Source organism: Acinonyx jubatus, chromosome E4 (assembly GCF_027475565.1).
Source record: "Acinonyx jubatus isolate Ajub_Pintada_27869175 chromosome E4, VMU_Ajub_asm_v1.0, whole genome shotgun sequence".
Lineage (NCBI taxonomy): Eukaryota > Metazoa > Chordata > Mammalia > Carnivora > Felidae > Acinonyx > Acinonyx jubatus.
The window spans coordinates 65,911,178-65,927,433 of NC_069395.1; the positions used below are offsets into that span (position 1 = coordinate 65,911,178).

Here is a 16,256-nt window from a genome sequence, read left to right on the forward strand (position 1 = left end):
AACCGCTTCCTAACGCACCCCCAAATGTCTATGTCACACACATTTCCCCCACCCAGGCGTCTATAGGGATGAATCCCGTCTGTACCTTATTCCTAGCGATCCCGGGGGCGGGGGGGGGGGGGGGCGATGCCCGGGATGGTGGTTGAATTCCCAGTTCCAAAGGGATCAGATCACCAAAGATCTACCCCCAGGAGAAGGGGAGGGTGGGAAACGAAGCCCTGCCCTCGGAAGGACAGACAGCCTTCGTGCCGAGAGAACAGCATCAGCAGGTTTGGCGGAGCGAGCGCGGGAAGGCGCTGGGGACCAAGTCTGGGTCCATCCAGCCGGAAAAACGAGAGCACACAGGGGGTTGAGAAGCCACCAGAAAGGTCACATGAACGTTTATTACATAGAAAAGAGAAACAGGAAGAAAAGGTGTCTAAAGTTGTATTTCCAGGATTTAAAAAAACACAGATTTGGAATGCCAAAGGATTGCCATGCTTTGTGTATTTATAATAGGAATATATAAATATGTACACGGGGCTATGTATACAGGTTCCTAGCGTCATGCACGCTGTCTGCCATGACGTATACGGCATGGCGTTTGGGCTGTGACTTCTGAAGCTGGCGGGGCGCTGGGGAAGTCGGGGCCCTGCTCGGCGCCTCGAGGGGCGCGGGGCCCCGGGCAGCAGAGGGTCCCCGGGCAGTGGCGGGCGGGCCTGCCGAGGGCTCCGTCCTGAGGACACTGGGAAGGCAAAGCTGCAGGCCTGGGCCCCAGGCTGCAAGTCTGGAAGCTTCCCCAGGTCCCCAACCTGAGACTTTCTCCCTCTCGTAGAACCGAGGAAGGCTCCCGTTCACGGAATGCGCCGGAAAACCCCCTTGGCAGGCTCGTAGGACCCCAAGGGAAGTGGCCGCGGGTGGGGTGAAGCCGCTGTGGGTCTAGGCAGGAGTAGAAAGAAAGAGCCCTGGGAGACCGGGCAGCGGGTCTTGCCAGAGAACCACGAAAACGTACAGGGATTTGCTTAACAGAAGGAAGAGAGACCCAAACAGTCAATCACGGGTCAAAAACTCCAAGTCTCAACACAACACTCGTCCAAATATAAATTCGGCTAATATGCACACACCCAGGCTTGTGTTTATGTATGTTGTTTAAAAAAGTTTGGCACCAGCTACGACAGGCCTATCTCTCGGCCTGTGCAGAGGGGCAGCCAAGTGCTCCCACGGGGTGCCCGGCCAGTTACGGCCACCATCGCCTGCTCCCCGGTGGGGACGCCCAGCCAGGCGCTGACCCAGAAGGCGGGGTGGGCCTGACCTCCGTCCCCTTCTCTCCCCGCTGCTTCCCATCCTGGGGCCGGTGGGAGGGTTGTGGGAAAAGGAGCCTCAGAGGAGAGGACCGTCTAGCCCCAGAAGGGCCCAGAAAGGGATCACGGTCCCCGCCGCTCTGGGCAGACCCACGTTGTCCCTCCCACAAGCCAGGCGTGGGGGACGAGCACAGCTGGGTTTGGTGGGTGGGGGTGTTGAGCCAAGGGTCCCGAGGAGGAAGAGCTCCAGGCCCAGGGCCCTGCAGATGATAAAGGGGAACTGTGCCCGCCAGAGCCACGCCGGAGGGACGGCTCCCGGGGGGTGTGAGAGGCCCCTCTGCGGACGTGAAACACCCAGTCCTAAGTCCCCAGACAGTCCCGTCCTCACCCAGCCGCCAAAGGGGCTGTGAGCACACGTGTGTGTGCGTGGGGTGTTGCACGCGTGTGTGACAGCGTGCATGTGTCTGTGCGCCTCACCTACGGTGACAGTGGCCCGGGACGGACTGCGGGTGGCTGGCATTTTGGCAAATCCAGGCAGGAAGGGAGGGGCCGGGGACCAAAGCCGAGGAGAGAGACAAGCTGTACTGGAAACAGGACCCGTACTCGTGCGACCCTGTCCTCTGCCTCCCGCTGTGACAGGATCGGGACGGGACCGTGGAATCGAGGGTCGCCCGGGCTGGGCTCGTTGTCCTCCAGGCCCTTGGCTCGGAAAGAAAAGGGACCGACCGGCGTTGGCTGCCCAGCCCCCCCTTGTCCCCAGCCTACAGATGGTCAAACGGAGGCACGAGCCGGGAGGAGAGACGAACGGCACGGAAGCTGGAAGTCACCCCCGAGGTGCCCCACGCATCACCACAGGGAGGGTCCCACGTGGCTTGCACGCCCGCGACCCCATGAGCGTTCTGAAGCCCTAAGAGCCCGGCGGGTGAAGAACGCGGGAGCCCGAACATCGCCCACCTGCTCAGGCCGCTCCCGGCCTCCCTTCCCACTGCCTGGCCTCACCATCCCGACACACACACGGCGCCCTCCGCGGGGAGAGGCGCCCCTCCTGCCTCCACTCACTTTGCTGTTCCCCCCGAGGGCGGGAAGGGCAGGGCGTGGCGGCCAGGGCACCGGGAGACCCCCGTCAGTCCACACCAGCGTCCACGGAGTGCTCTCTGGATACAAATGCAGGGCAGGCAGCCCCACCTTCGAGAACTGCCTGCCGCCAGCACAGCCCCGGGGCAGGTTCGCGGTCAGCAGCGGCTCCAGACGGCTCCCGCACGTGCAAAGTCACGGTCTCCAGGGAGGGTCACAGTGCAGCTGGGACCCACCTAAGGTCCCTCTGAGGAAAGCCCTCCAAACCAACCAGCAAGCGGGAGTAATAAACATGCTGAACAAGGTCTGCGGCCACCACCTGGGGGGCTTGGGTCTAAGTTCCAGGTCCCTAAGCGGTTGACGCGACACACACACGGGCTTTCTCTGCCAATGCCACCAACGGGGTGAAAACAGCGAGTGTCGTGGCAGCCGGAGGGGCCCGGGGCGCAGGATCCAGGCAAAACCAAAGTAACCCTCGCAAACTCACCCCTCTGTGCAGGGATGGGGGTTCGGGAAGAAAGCATCTGAGACCTACTTTTGCATTTTTAAGAGCTGAGCTGTGGCAAAAGGGACAGCCTTCCCCCTGGAGAGCCCCAGGCCTCCAGAAGGCCTTCTCTCCTCCTGGGGACTCAGCCCCGCCTTGCGCTGGCCTCAGGGCTCAGTGTTGGGATTTTCCTTCTGACACCTGGGTCCCTGTTCTTCCTGGGCGAATGGTGACCGTGTGGCTTCCGCCACTGTCTCTACGTGTCCTGCCCGCTGCTCCTCGGCCCTCGGGGCGTCCGCATGAAGCTGAAGTCACGGCCCTGCCTCTGGGAGTGGTGGTCAGAGCGCCCGGAGCCCCCAGGCGGGGACGGCGGGGGGCCTGGTCCTCCGTGTTAGGACCGGGCAGCTCCCCCATCGTCGGGGCTGACATACGGCTCTGGGGCCACACAGGGAAGGCATCTTGCTCCTGGTGCCTTCTTCACGCCCCCTCAAGTGCAGCCGGGAACGGGCTCCAAGGCCAGGCCTGCCGCTTCTGAAGCCGGGGCAGAGGGGCAGCCGGAGCGTGTCGGCCCCACTGTGGCCCCCGCCCCACAGCGGCCAGAAGGGTGCAGGGACCGGGGCCCGACGTCCCCCATCCCCCGCCGCTCCCACGGGGCTTGGGCCTCCCGGCCGGAGGTCCTCGACTTTACCGCGGACTCGGAACTGAACAGTCTCCACCATGCATGGGACGCCCCCGGGTCCCGGTGGCTCCTTCTTGCCCCAGGAACTTCCGCTCAGGTCCAAGGGCCACCGCGGGGTCCTGGGTGTATCCCGTGTGCTGCGGCCTTCTCTGTGTGCCTGAGGTCCCTGCCCCAGACACCCGCGGCGGGGGGGCATCCTGCAGAAGCGTGAGCACCGAGAGGCCGCACCTGGGGTGAGCCTGGGACCTCGGGGCCATCGCCCGTGTGCTGCGTCACTTGCTCACGGGAACCCTACTTTGCAGCTGGCTGCCGTTTAACGAATCGGCTGAACTTCCAACAGCCCGAGCGGCCACCTCAGACTCCTTGGAGGCCACTGGCCACTGGCCGTCACCTGATGACGGTGACACTCAGGCCACAGTGGGCTGCTCCCCGGTGAGGCAATCCTCACGGACTCTCCGGTTCCGAAGCAGGTGGCAGCGGAGGGGAGCCTCGGAGGCGGGGGTGCCCAGGGGAATGGGCCTTCTGAGCCCACCGAGCCCTGCAGTAGGCCGCCCCCACCGGGCTCAGGGTGACACTTGTCACCCAGGAAAACCCCGCCTGTGTCTGGACTGCCACTAAACGAGCCACGGAGACTGCTCTTTCCTCTCTGCCCCTCCGCGGCCGGAAGGCAAGATCCTCTGCTCCCAGCAGCCTCCTGGTCTCTTCCTGGCCCAGACGACGCCGTCTTCACCCACCGGAAGGTTCTGCCTTTCTGCAGAAAACCAAGCCTGGTCCCACGCGTTGAAAACACACAGGATCGCAAACACGGAAGCAGCAGCAGAGAGGCCTGGCTGGGTCAGGGGGGAAAGGACAGGAAGACGGACACAGCCAGGGGTTTAGGAAGTGCAGGCCGGCCCCGGGCGGCCCCGGGAGAGGACCGGGCGGTGGTCAAAGCCAAGCGGCTGGCAGAGGGGCCGGATCGGGCCGCCTCCGACTCGGGGCTGGGGGTGGTGGGTAGGGGCTGCGGCCGGGGGGGTGGGGGGTTCCACTTCTCTACGGGGAGCCCCAGGCCCACAAACAGCTTGGAGCCAGACCCACGGTTTAGCAATTCCCGCGAGACGAAAACGGGCGTGCAGATATCCACCTGTCACATGACCTTGGACCTCCTTTCTCTTAACCTCAGATCAACACTCGACCCGCAGTGGCCCGAACAACTTCAGTGAGCTCCTGCCCCCCTCCCCCTCCAGGATCCAACTCACAATCTTTTACGCAGGTGCCGCAAAGGCCCCGACTGTCCCTTTGCAGTGGGAGGAACCCCCGTCACAACAGCAACGTCCCCGGGGACTCGTGCGCAAGAGGGGTTTCCGGAGAGAAGGGCACGACTCCTACGGTTTTCTTTTTTTGCCGCTCTATATCCCCGAACGCTCTCAAATGCTGGGTTTCCTTCCGTCGCTTCCTGAGGCCCAAATCTGACCTGAACCAACAAGGTGACGCTATTTGGCGTTTTTATTGATCCCAATCGGCCCGACTGTTCACACGTCTCTCCGCAGAAACGGTCCTGTGCTTGACGGCGGGGAGCTGGTCCCGACTGGGCAGCAGGAAACGGGCAGTAAACGTCTCTCGTTCTTTCTCGGATCCGGGTTTTTGGAATTCCGAGACCCGTCCAGCCCCGAGGATTTCCGGAGGGCCGCGGGCCAGAAGCGGAGTTAAGTGTAACGAGAAAGCTTCTGGCCTTCGTTGGGGATTCTGGTCTGGGGGGGTGGGGGTCACTGGCCTCCTTCCAGGGAAGCAAAGATCGAAACACAACCGGGCCCAGAGATTTCAGGCGTGAGGAAGGGAGTGGGCGAAGCGTGGGCTGCAGAAGGGAGAGGCAGGGTCAGGAGACGCTTAGGGGGACCCAGGGAGCCGTGCGAGGCAGGGGTGAGCCCAGGATGCCAGCTTCGCTGTGAGCAACCCTGACCCCACTCCCTACCCCGCCTGAGATGCTCGGGGCTCCCGCGTCTTTCTGGAGCAGGGGGAGGGGTGGGCAGCCTCACAGCCTGCCAAAAAAAGCAGATGTGTTTTCGAAATAAATATCTTTCTAAATCGCCCCCCCTTGGCGCTCCAAACCCAGGACACGGCAGAAGAGAAGACGTAAGGGTCCTTGTGCCCGCCGCTGCCCGGTGCGGCCCTCACAGACCACCCCGGAGTTCTTGGCGGCTCCTTCGGGCTCACAGCTGCTGTGGGATGCCCTGCTCCTTGTAGCCTGCGAGGAAGAAGCAGAGAGACGGGGTGAGACGCTAGCTTCCTCCGGGACTTCCCCAGGAGGTGCCTGCGAACCGGAATATGTTCGTGAGGTCTTATTCTCACTGAAGTAGAAATGACTGCTATGCTTGGGGGAGGGGGGGGCGTCCGACTTTTCCCAGGGGCATGCACTTTTTAATGGGAAACAGAAGGATGAATGGAGAGCCGTGGAAATTTGGGTTTACTGGGGGTATCGGAGAGGAGGGTGTCCGGGTGGGGGCGGTAAGGTATTCAACGTATTCAAGGCATTCAAGCCACACCCCAGAAGTCATTGCCTGGTGTGACTTCCCAGGGCAGAGCCGTGGGAGGCAGTGGCAGTGTGACAGGCACCTGGGACGTGTGGATGGACAGGAGGACGGAAAGCAAAACAGAAGACAGGACGCAAAAGACCGTCACCGCATGTGTGAGCTCAAGCAGCCGGACGTGTGGGACACAAAGGGCTCCAAGCCTTTAAAACACCGTTAATCATTTTGAGGCCGTTGGGAAAATTCAGCCACTGGAATCTGCTGAAAGGTTCCCCCCGTTAGCTGGTCACTCAGCCCCCAGAGGGAACTTCTGTGGACTTGACTGCTTTTTGTCAATTTCCCAAATTATTCACCAATTTTGAGTCCTAATTATGGGGGGGGGGGGCGGAAATGTAGGAAAGAGAGAAGATGTCCCAGATGACACAGGAGTGACCGTGAGTTGGCAGCTGTTGAAGCCGGTGTGGGCGCTGAGGGGCTCAGTATACCAGGCCCTCGGCTTTTGTCTATGTTTCAACGTTGTCCAAAGCCAAAAGCTAAAAATCCAAACAAAAAGAAAACAAAAGCAAAACCCGGGATACACAAAAGACGCAAAAATAAATACAAACAGATCTAAAAAACAAAAACAAAATAAAAGCCTGATGGCCAAGTTGGTGGCGGGGGGGGGGGGGTGGTGGGGAGCATCCGTGTTCTGGGGGCAGTGAGGCCAGTGGCGGGTTCGAGGCCGCCCATCGCCCATCGGCAGACTCACCTTGGGAAACTTGGGGGCGACACAAGATGTGAGGCCGCAGGAGGGAGCGGAGAGAAAGAAAGAGAGAAAACAGGGTGAAAACAGGGTAAAAACAGAGGCCACGGGGGCTGAGGAGGAGGCTGTAGAAGGACTGTGCCCCGGTCCAGGGATCAGCAGGTGCATGCTGGGCTGCACGGGCTCACGGGAGGCTCTCATGGGGCCACCCCCAGCCCCACAGCTCAACCAAGCCCACTGCTCCCTCCAGGACCACCCCCTGCCCCTCACTCTCTCCTCGCCGCCCCCCATGGGCGCCTGGAGATGAATTCCAGGTGGGCCCAAGGAGAGATGCCTACAGGACAGACTGAAGATTTGGAAGCGACCCATCCTGGCCCCAGCCTGGCTCTGCCTGAGCCACATGGTCACCCTTTATAGGGACAGGAGCCACACACAGAAAACCTAACGCCTCGGGAAAGCCCGAGGCCGGGTGGGGGGATGGCCAACAGATTTTGTCGACTTTCCGGATCAGCGGGCAGCGGTTGTCCAAAGCCGTGTATCGAGAACACACACGACTCATCAGCAGGAAGCGTCCTGAATCCGATCCGCAGCGTCTGCCCCGGGTGCAGCGGCAGAGGGAGCATGCCAGAGAACCACCAAAGACGTATGGACCCGCGACCAGGACGGGCTGTCGTGGGCCGTACTTTGTCGTTATTCACATCAGCAGAGCAGCAAGCTCCTACGACCTCGGTTTTAACGTCTACTTAGATCCGGGTTTAACCTGGTGGTCCTCTTGCTGGGGGGGGGGGGGGGGTCTCTTGGGGGTACGTTTGTCGATGACGCTCTGGACAGGGCTGTGTGAAAATCATCCCGCTCTGTTCCGACCGAGAAGTTTCCTTCTTTTTTGCGGCGAGGGGCGGGATGACCCCAGAAAGGACAGCCCCCGTCCACCTGTTGATTCCGGCGGACAAGTCAACTGCGGGTCCTCCCCTCAGAGTGTCCATCCTGGGAGGTTTCCTGCTGCAGCCACGTCTAAAGACTCTGGTGCAAAAAGAGCATCCCCGGAGCCAGTGTGGGGACATCCAAGAAGCCGAGTGACCACAGCGAAGGCCTGGGGAGGGGTGGAAATGGGGGTTCTCGCACTGGTAGCCCGTGGCCCACCCAGAGCGGCCACCCGGACATGGGAGGGGTTTCCGGCTAAGACCACAGTCTGGGGTGATGGAAAGAGACGATGTGACCAGGTTTCCCCCCCATCTTCTTGGGGTCTGGGCGGGGGGTGGGGCTTTCAATTATGTCTGAGATACAGACCCCGTGGTCCCTGGATTTTAAGGGTGACCCAGGTAAAAATAACCAGAAAGCTCTAGGGATTAGGCGCCACCTCACTTTTACTGAGACAGGCCGGTGACACGACACGTTCCGCTCTAGTGGAAGGTTTCCTTCCTAAATGCCCAAGTGCCCCGCCGGCCATTGGCGCGATGGCAAAAAAAGCCATCCCATAGGCCCCTAGGGAAGCGCCCAGTTCCCTCTGGGGAACCGTCAGCCTCGCTGCACAGCCTACGATCGATCGATCGATCGATCGATCGCACCCTCCCCCCGAATGCCTGCGATGGCCCGCACCCTCCCCTGAGCACACAGGGGGAGGCTCCCATGACGGGCCTGCCTCGGTCTCGGTCTCCTTGCCCACCTCCACCCTGACTTCCTGAGGGGGGCAGTGTCTGCCCTGAGAACGGCCCTCCCCAGCCTCCTGACCACTCCCCTGCTTATCCCTCCCACTGCTGGCCAGGCTTGGTGCTCCCCTCCTGTTTCTCTGGCTGTCCCTGTCTCCCGGGGTCTGCCTGGTTTGCCCTGACTCTGGGACCCCCTGGCAGAACAGCCACCCCACGTCTTCCCTGACCTCTGCTGCTGGACGACCTCCTTCCCGGAAGCCAGTCTGACCGATCAACCACCGATCTGCTGGATCCCACGCGGGCTCTGGTGCCTGCATTTTCTCTGGCCGGGTGGCCTGCCCAGTCACTGACCCCCGGCCCCGCCTGGCCCCAGCATCTATGTGTGCCCCAGAGCCTGGACTGTCAGGGGACCCCGAACCCAGGCACGACAGTTGTTCCCGATCCTTCTAGGGCTCCCGACTTCCCCTCCTGCCTCTGCCGTCCCTACCTCGGACGCTGAGAGTCGCCCCCACGAATGGTTTGCTGTGTGCAGGACACCACGAGGAGCCTGGGGTGTGAAGAGAGGGGCAAGGTGGTGCCTTGTCCTCAAGAATCCGTGGCCCAATGAGGTAGACGGAACACGTGGAAACAGCAAACCCGCACGGGGGCACCCGGCGACGAGCGTGGCTGCTTTAAGGCACGCGCGGTGTCTGTTCTGAGGTCTCGCTAAGGGGATTATTATTCTTTAATCCTTTCACTTTTCAGGGCGATGGAATTTCAGATTTGGGGCGGTTTGCAAAAATAGCACAAAAACATTCCTAGGTACCCTTGAGCCATGTTCTCCCAATGTTAGCCTCACACATAAGCACGGGGCAGTTATCAGGGAAACGGTGCGATCTGCGGAGTTCGTTCTGTTTTCACGAACTGGTCTTCTCAGGCCCCTTGGCTGTCCAAGGATCCAGTGCCCGAGCACAGACCGCACTTCGTGAATGCGTCTCTTTCGCCCATAAAAGAGAATTCCCCTCTGATACACATTAAAAGTAAAGTCGTTTCCCCTTGAAGTGATGGCCAAGGAAACTGAACAGAAGCACAAACTCAGATTTTAAGGGCGGCCTTTGCTGGTTTCAAGGTAAACAACAGCCCCCCCCACCCCCCCGGAGTGGGAACCCACCGGGGAACCCACCGCAGGGACGGACGGACAGGTGCCCTTCTCCCACCGGTGGTTTTCGTCACCAGAAAGCGTTTATCGAACATCTAGTTGCAAAAGGTTTTTTCAACTATGTTCTGCAAAGGGAAAAACTTAATCGTGACATCCAAAGGAGATCCTGAAAGTAATTAAAATTCCATATATTTCTAGACATGGAAATGCGAAACAAACAAACAAAAAAACCTCACCAAATTTCAAACACGAACGATATCCATAAAATAATCCAAATTTTAAAAACTGCATAAGATACATTTGAATATATTCTGTAAAGGCTCTGGAATGATGAGCCAAATGTTGCCAGGGGTTCCTTCTGAATATCTTTAAATATTTCCTTATTCGTGCTATTTTTTTTTCCACTCTCTTCCTCATTTTCTGCATTTTTTTAAATAATAATAAGCAGTGGTTTTACGCTTAGAGAACATTAAGCCATTTTCATTTTACTGAAAAAATTTCCCCTGAGGATGTTTTGTACTTCTGAGAAGTATTAGTCACTAAGGTTACTAACACGGTTCCACATAGAACTTTTTTTTTTTTTAATTGCCCTGGACGTCTTTGCAAGAAAGTTGCAAATATCTGGAGGCCTGCTTGTGTTCTTACCTTGAGGGGATATTTGTGAAACCACTGGAAACAGAGCAAAGCGTTCTTTTTTTTTTTTTTTAACGTTTATTTTTTTTTTTTTTGGGACAGAGAGAGACAGAGCATGAACCGGGGAGGGGCAGAGAGAGAGGGAGACACAGAATCGGAAACAGGCTCCAGGCTCCGAGCCATCAGCCCAGAGCCCGACGCGGGGCTTGAACTCACGGACCGCGAGATTGTGACCTGGCTGAAGTCGGACGCTCAACCGACTGCGCCACCCAGGCACCCCGAAAGCGTTCTTAAATGAAACAAAATGGCTCCCTCCATGTCTCTGCAGAAAGACCCCGCGTGAAACCTCAGTAACACCTTCTCCTGCTCTGTCCAAACCACAACAGGAGACGCCTAGAGCTTAAAACACACCATGCTATTCTGCACTCGTGAGAATTCCTTAAAGCACCGAGGGAGGTCGGCCTCGTAGAGATCTCTCCTCTACTTGGCCCAAACCGTCTGCTTAGAAAGTTCAGGAAAGTCCCGGGAAAAGCAGACGTTGGGTGTTACCACCTCACCCTTCAGTCCATTTTTGGCAAGTACGGTTGTTGTTTCTTTACAAGTCATTTTGGAAGATCTCTTTTTATCGTTGTAGAGCCAAACAGCGGTGAGTGGTTTTAGTTCTTTGTGTGTGTGGGGGGGGGGGATGTTATCATTTATTTACTTATTTTTAATCAAAATATCTTTTTTCCAGGAATAGAATAGTGATTCATCACTTCCACAGAACACCCAGTGCTCATCCCAACCAGTGCCCTAACACCCATCACATCACCCCTCAGCCCTTCTCCTCGCCCAGCATCCCACCAGCAACCCTCAGTTTGTTCTCTGTATTTAAGAGTCTCTTACGGTTGGTCTCCTTCTCTGTTTTTATATTATTTTTGCTTCCCTTTCCCTTATGTTCATCTGTTGTGTATCTTAAATGCCACACGTGAGTGAAGTCACGATATTTGTCTTTCTCTGACTTACTTCACTTAGCATGATACTCTCTAGTTCCATCCACGTAGTTGCAAATGGCAAGATTTCATTCCTTTTGATTGCCGAGTAATACTCCATTGTGTGTGTGTATATATATACTCCATTGTGTGTGTGTGTGTGCGCGCACACACACACACACCGCTTCTTTATCCATTCATCCATCGATGGACATTTGGGCTCTTTCCATACACTGGCTCTTGTCGATAGTGCTGCTATAAACTTTGGGCGTGCATGTGCCCCTACAAATTACACATCTGTATCCCTTGGGTAAATTCCCAGCAGTGCTATTGCTGGCTCATAGGGTAGTTCTATTTTTAATTTTTTGAGGAACCTCCACACTGTTTTCCAGAGTGGCTGCACCAGTTTGCATTCCCGCCAACAGTGCAAAAGAGACCCTCTTTCTCCGCATCCTCGCCAACATCTGCTGTTCCTGAGTTGTTAACGTTAGCCATTCTGACAGGTGTAAGGTGGTACCTCATTGTGGTTTTGATTTGTATTTCCCTGATGATGAGTGACGTTGAGCATTTTTTCATGGGTCGGTTGGCCACCTGGATGTCTCCTTGGAAGAAGTGTCTATTCGTGTCTTTTGCCCGTTTCTTCACTGGATTATTTGTTTTTTAGCTGTTGAGTTTGATAAGTTCTTTGTAGATGTTGGATACTAACCCTTTATCTGATATGTCATTTGCAAATATCTTCTCCCAGTCTGTCGGTTGCCTTTTAGTTTTGCGGATTGTTTCCTTCGCTGTGCAGAAGCTTTTTATGTTGATGAGGTCCCAGTAGTTCATTTTGGCTTTTGTTTCCCTTGCCTCCGGAGACGTGTTGAGTAAGAAGTTGCTGCGGCCAGGATCAAAGAGGTTTTTTGCCTGCTTTCTCCGCGAGGATTTTGATGGCTTTCTGTCTTACATTGAGGTCTTTCATCCATTTTGAGTTTATTGTTGTGTATGATGTAAGAAAGTGGCCCAGGTTCATTTTTCTTTGTGTCGCTGTCCAGTTTTCCCAGCACCACTTGCTGAAGAGTCTTTTTTCCACTGCATATTCTTTCCTGCTTTGTCAAAGATTAGTTGGCCATAGGTTTGTGGGTTCGTTTCTGGGTTCTCTATTCTCTTCCATTGATCTGTGTGTCTCTTTTTGTGCCAGCGTCTTGATGATGACAGCTTTGTAACACAGCTTGACGTCCGGGATTGTGATGCCTCCTGCTTTGGTTTTCTTTTTCAAGGTTGCTTTCTCTATTTGGGGTCTTTTCTGGTTCCATACACATTTTAGGATTGTTTGTTCTAGCTCTGTGAAGAATGCTGGTGTTACTTTGATAGGGATCGCATTGAATATGTAGACTGCTCTGGGGAGTATCGACATTTTAACAATATTTGTTCTTCTAATCCAGGAGCATGGAACGCTTTTCCATCTTTGGGGGTGTGTCGTTTTCGATTTCTTTCATAAGCTTTCTATGGTTTTCAGCGTATCGATTTTTCACCTCTTCGGTTAGGTTTATCTCCAGGCATATTGCCAGGTTATTTTTTAAAGGTTCATCAAGTCATTTTTGGCAAACTTGACCTTGTAACATTAAGCACTCGCGCACAACAGTTTTGTGTCTGCACCAAGTGCGGGCCAAATGATCGGCAAGGGTTCACGCAGCACAACGAGCAACGCTGAGATCCCAAGGAGGAGGCAAATCGTGCTGTCCTGGCTGTCCAACGAAACAAAACACACGCCACAGTCACAGGGCGTCCCGTGGGCAGAGATGCCAGGAAGGCTTTCCTTCTTTCTGGAAAACCGCAGGATGGAGACAGGGGATGCCAGGCACGGGGACCTCAGCTCACGCGGGCCACGCCCCGGCCACTCAGGGTCCTCCGGGGCTGCTTCCTTGATAAAGAGGAGGCCGATGCGTCTGAACTGATGAGCAGCTCTGTCTTTCTTGCTCACGCCCTCTGGCCCGGGTCTCTGCCTGTCTGCACTCGGGATTCCCTGCAGGCATTGGGCCGGGCGCGTGGGGAGGGTCCCCTGTGCCAGGAGGCTGCAGACTCGTGACGAGGACACCTGTGAGCCCTCCTGAGCACCGGGCTCCAGGGAGGGGCGGGCCTGCCTGCAAAGCGCCAACACCCCGCAGGATCACAGCCGCCCAGACCATTCGGCGCCTGCCCCCTCCCCCCGAATCCCGGCCCCGCCCCAGAAAGCAGGGCGCTGGCGGGCTACTCACTGGCGAGGATGACCATGTCCATGCCCCAGAAGATGCTCATGATCCAGCCCACCATGACGATGGCCGTGAGGGTCTGGATGAGGGCCGCCGCGATGTTGAGCCAGAAGACGCAGCACACGTGCCTGTCCGGGAGGTCGGTGCGGGCTCCGCAGAGGACGGCGAAGGCCGAGACGAACGTCCCTGTGAGAGGCCAGAGGGGACAGCTTTCGGAGGGTGCCGGGACACGCTGGCCTGCGTGCTGACGGCCGGCCGGGGGCCCGGCTGCCCAACCCCCCAGGAGCTCGGAGAGGAGCGGCCAGCATCCAGCACCTTCCCACTCCGGCCCGGCCCGCCTCTTAGCCCCACGCCGGCGAGGCCCATGTGGCAGCCTGAGGGGGCGCACGGTCCTGGGGCCACGACGAGCCGTCCCTGCAAGTGGGGGAGGGGACGGGGAGCCTGAGATTTACCGAACATCCACGGGCACACAGAGCAGGGTTGTGCATGTGTCCAGGGCCCTTACCGGGTAGGACTCCCCAGGTCCCTACGGGAAATGTCGCGACACACCTGTCATTTGCCTGGAGCTGGGCTGCCTTCCTACTGGGCCCCGGGCCTCGCGGCAGCCCACAGCAGGACGAGTGGCCGTCCCCTGTCTGCAGCAGCCACCACAACCTCAGCGGCTTCGAGCAGCGGGTACCATCCTCTTACAGCTCGGGAGGTCGCGAGTCTGGAACGTCCTCAGGGCTGGGTCCTTCCGGAGGCTCTTCGGCTGCCGCGTTTATGGGCTCCCGGCCCCTCCCGCACCAGCCCAGCCAGCGCCCGCATCCCTCCTCTGCGACCCCTGCTCCCACACCCCACACCTTCACGTCTCTCCCTGACTCTGACCCTCCCGCCTCCCTCCTGTAAGACCCCTGTGATGATGCTGGGCCCACCCGATCAGCCAGAGAGACCCCCCTCTGTCGCAAGGTCCTTCCCGTAGTCACGTCTGCAGAGCCCCCTACGCTGCGGAAGGGAACATTTTCCAAGGCTCTGGGGGTCAGGGTGTGCACATCTCTGGGGGGCATCATTCTGCCTTCCGCGCTAAGCAGGTGTCAGCCAGGAGTCCCTCGAGCTTTGACACCTGGTGTCCTGCCCCCTGCCCTGAGAAACTGCCCCCCCCCGAGAGACTGCCCCTCCCCCCAACCTCTGCGAACCAACCAGTCCACAGCCCACACGCCAATCCCCTCCTTCACGGGCTCTCACACTCCGGGCCACCAGGTTCACACCCAACACGAAGCCCAAAGTGGGGCTCGATCCCATGACCCCGGGATCATGACCTGAGCCAAATTCAAGAGTTGGATGTGCAACTGACCGAGCCGCCCAGGCCCCCCTAAAACCTAGGGGGCGTCTTTAAAGGGGCTGCCGACTCCCACTGCCTCGCAGGCGGGGGTGACGTGCCATAGCAGGTCCAGACGAGAGAGCAGGCCATTCCGGAAACGAGCCAGGAGACCGGTGAGCTCCCTCACCCCCCTCCTCCTCACGGTTCCCACGCCTCGGGGAAGCTACCCCGGGGGCCCATTTCCTCCCTCTCTGCACCCTGGCTTCTGGCCCGTCCCTGCCCAATCTCGGTGGCCCCCGCTGGCTTCCCGAGGTGGCCTTTCCCACGGGCCCACCCCTTGGTGCCTCAGATCCAAGGCTGACCCGAGTCCACGTGCTGATTCCTGATCCCGACCCCTACCCACCCTCCTCCTCTTAACAACTGCCACCGACTGTGTTTCTGCCGCCTGAAGGGCTGACAGTCCCTCTGGGACCCCAGGTGGCATCCCATTCACCTTACTGTCCCCAGCCCCCAGCGCAGCGCCTGAATACGGGAGGTGGAATTCGAGGGTCCAAATGCACCCAGCGTCCCGTGCGTGTCAGACCACCTGCATCGCACCTGCTCTGTGTGCTAAACCTGCAGACGCCTGGAGGGAGTGACGTCACCAAGACGGCACCAGAGGTCCTTGCTGACGTCACTGCCCTTCCCCAAAAGGAGAGCCAACAAGTATTCATGAGCAAAACACCACCGATGACTCCAAGAACGGGGGCAGTGAGGCGAGAGCACCCTCACACCGCAGAGACCAACACAGGCCACGCCGGACGGACAAGAGCAGCGGCTACACCCTGACCCCCAGCCCCTTCCCCGGGCCAGCGCGCCACCACCAGAGGTCCCCCCCGAGTCCCTTCTGGGCGCCCTCCCTCTGATCTGCTTCCACAGGACTGCAGGCACATCTCCGGCTCTGACGGGGGCAGGGGCGATCCAAAGCACCCAGCACAGATCGGGGCACGCGGGCCACACCCGCAGGGCCCACGTCGCAATCCCCAAAGCCAGTGACACACGCTCACCAGGGGTCGGTGCAGAATCAGATCTGCCTGCTCTGGATCCCCAAACAAAGGATTCTGCCGGCCTTACAGCCCGGCTTGCCCAGGGAGGGAGCTGCGTCCCAGCCCCACATGCTGTGCAGGGGACTTCCCAGCCACTTGGAACACCCCGAAACCCTCCAGGCCAGAGGCCGGGCAGGCTAATCACCCCGGGGGGCAAAGCCAGTCCCAACTGGAGGGTTTCCCTGCTGCGCATAGGCAAGAGGATTAATCCGCAGCCAACCCCAAGGCCGGCTCCCAGCCCCTCCCAATGGAAGGTGTGTTTGGAAAATTGAGAGTTGCTCTAAGCTGCCCTCCCTAGTCCCACCTGCTGCCCCATCTGATGAGCCCGGCCGGAAGCTCTGTGTGGGTGCTCCCATCAGGACGAGGGCAGGCAAAGCCAGCAGAGGGAAACCAGTGCACCTGCTCACCCAGGGAACTAGGGGGGCATGGCTTGGCCAGAGTTAAGACAACAAGGAATGAGTTTTACCAGCCTCAGAGCTGCTTCTC

General features: G+C 58.3%; 1 protein-coding gene and 1 long non-coding RNA gene across 3 annotated transcripts in view; both read right to left on the reverse strand.

The window, feature by feature from the left end:
• Positions 1-349: 349 nt before the first annotated feature.
• Positions 350-2,487, reverse strand: LOC128312958 (uncharacterized). Its single transcript, XR_008292996.1, has 2 exons — positions 1,758-2,487; positions 350-1,000 (listed from the first exon to the last, which is right to left on the reverse strand). It is a non-coding gene; the product is annotated as an uncharacterized LOC128312958 (long non-coding RNA).
• A 2,497-nt stretch (positions 2,488-4,984) lies between these two features.
• Positions 4,985-16,256, reverse strand: part of STUM (stum, mechanosensory transduction mediator homolog) — a 57,464-nt gene continuing 46,192 nt past the window's right edge. For both annotated transcript variants that reach the window (XM_027046118.2, XM_053208923.1), the window contains exons 2-3: positions 13,392-13,571; positions 4,985-5,741 (exon numbers count right to left, since the gene is read on the reverse strand). In XM_027046118.2, coding sequence (XP_026901919.1) covers positions 5,707-5,741; positions 13,392-13,571 — 215 coding nt within the window. In that variant the 3' untranslated portion in view covers positions 4,985-5,706. The remainder of the gene's footprint in view (positions 5,742-13,391; positions 13,572-16,256) is intronic.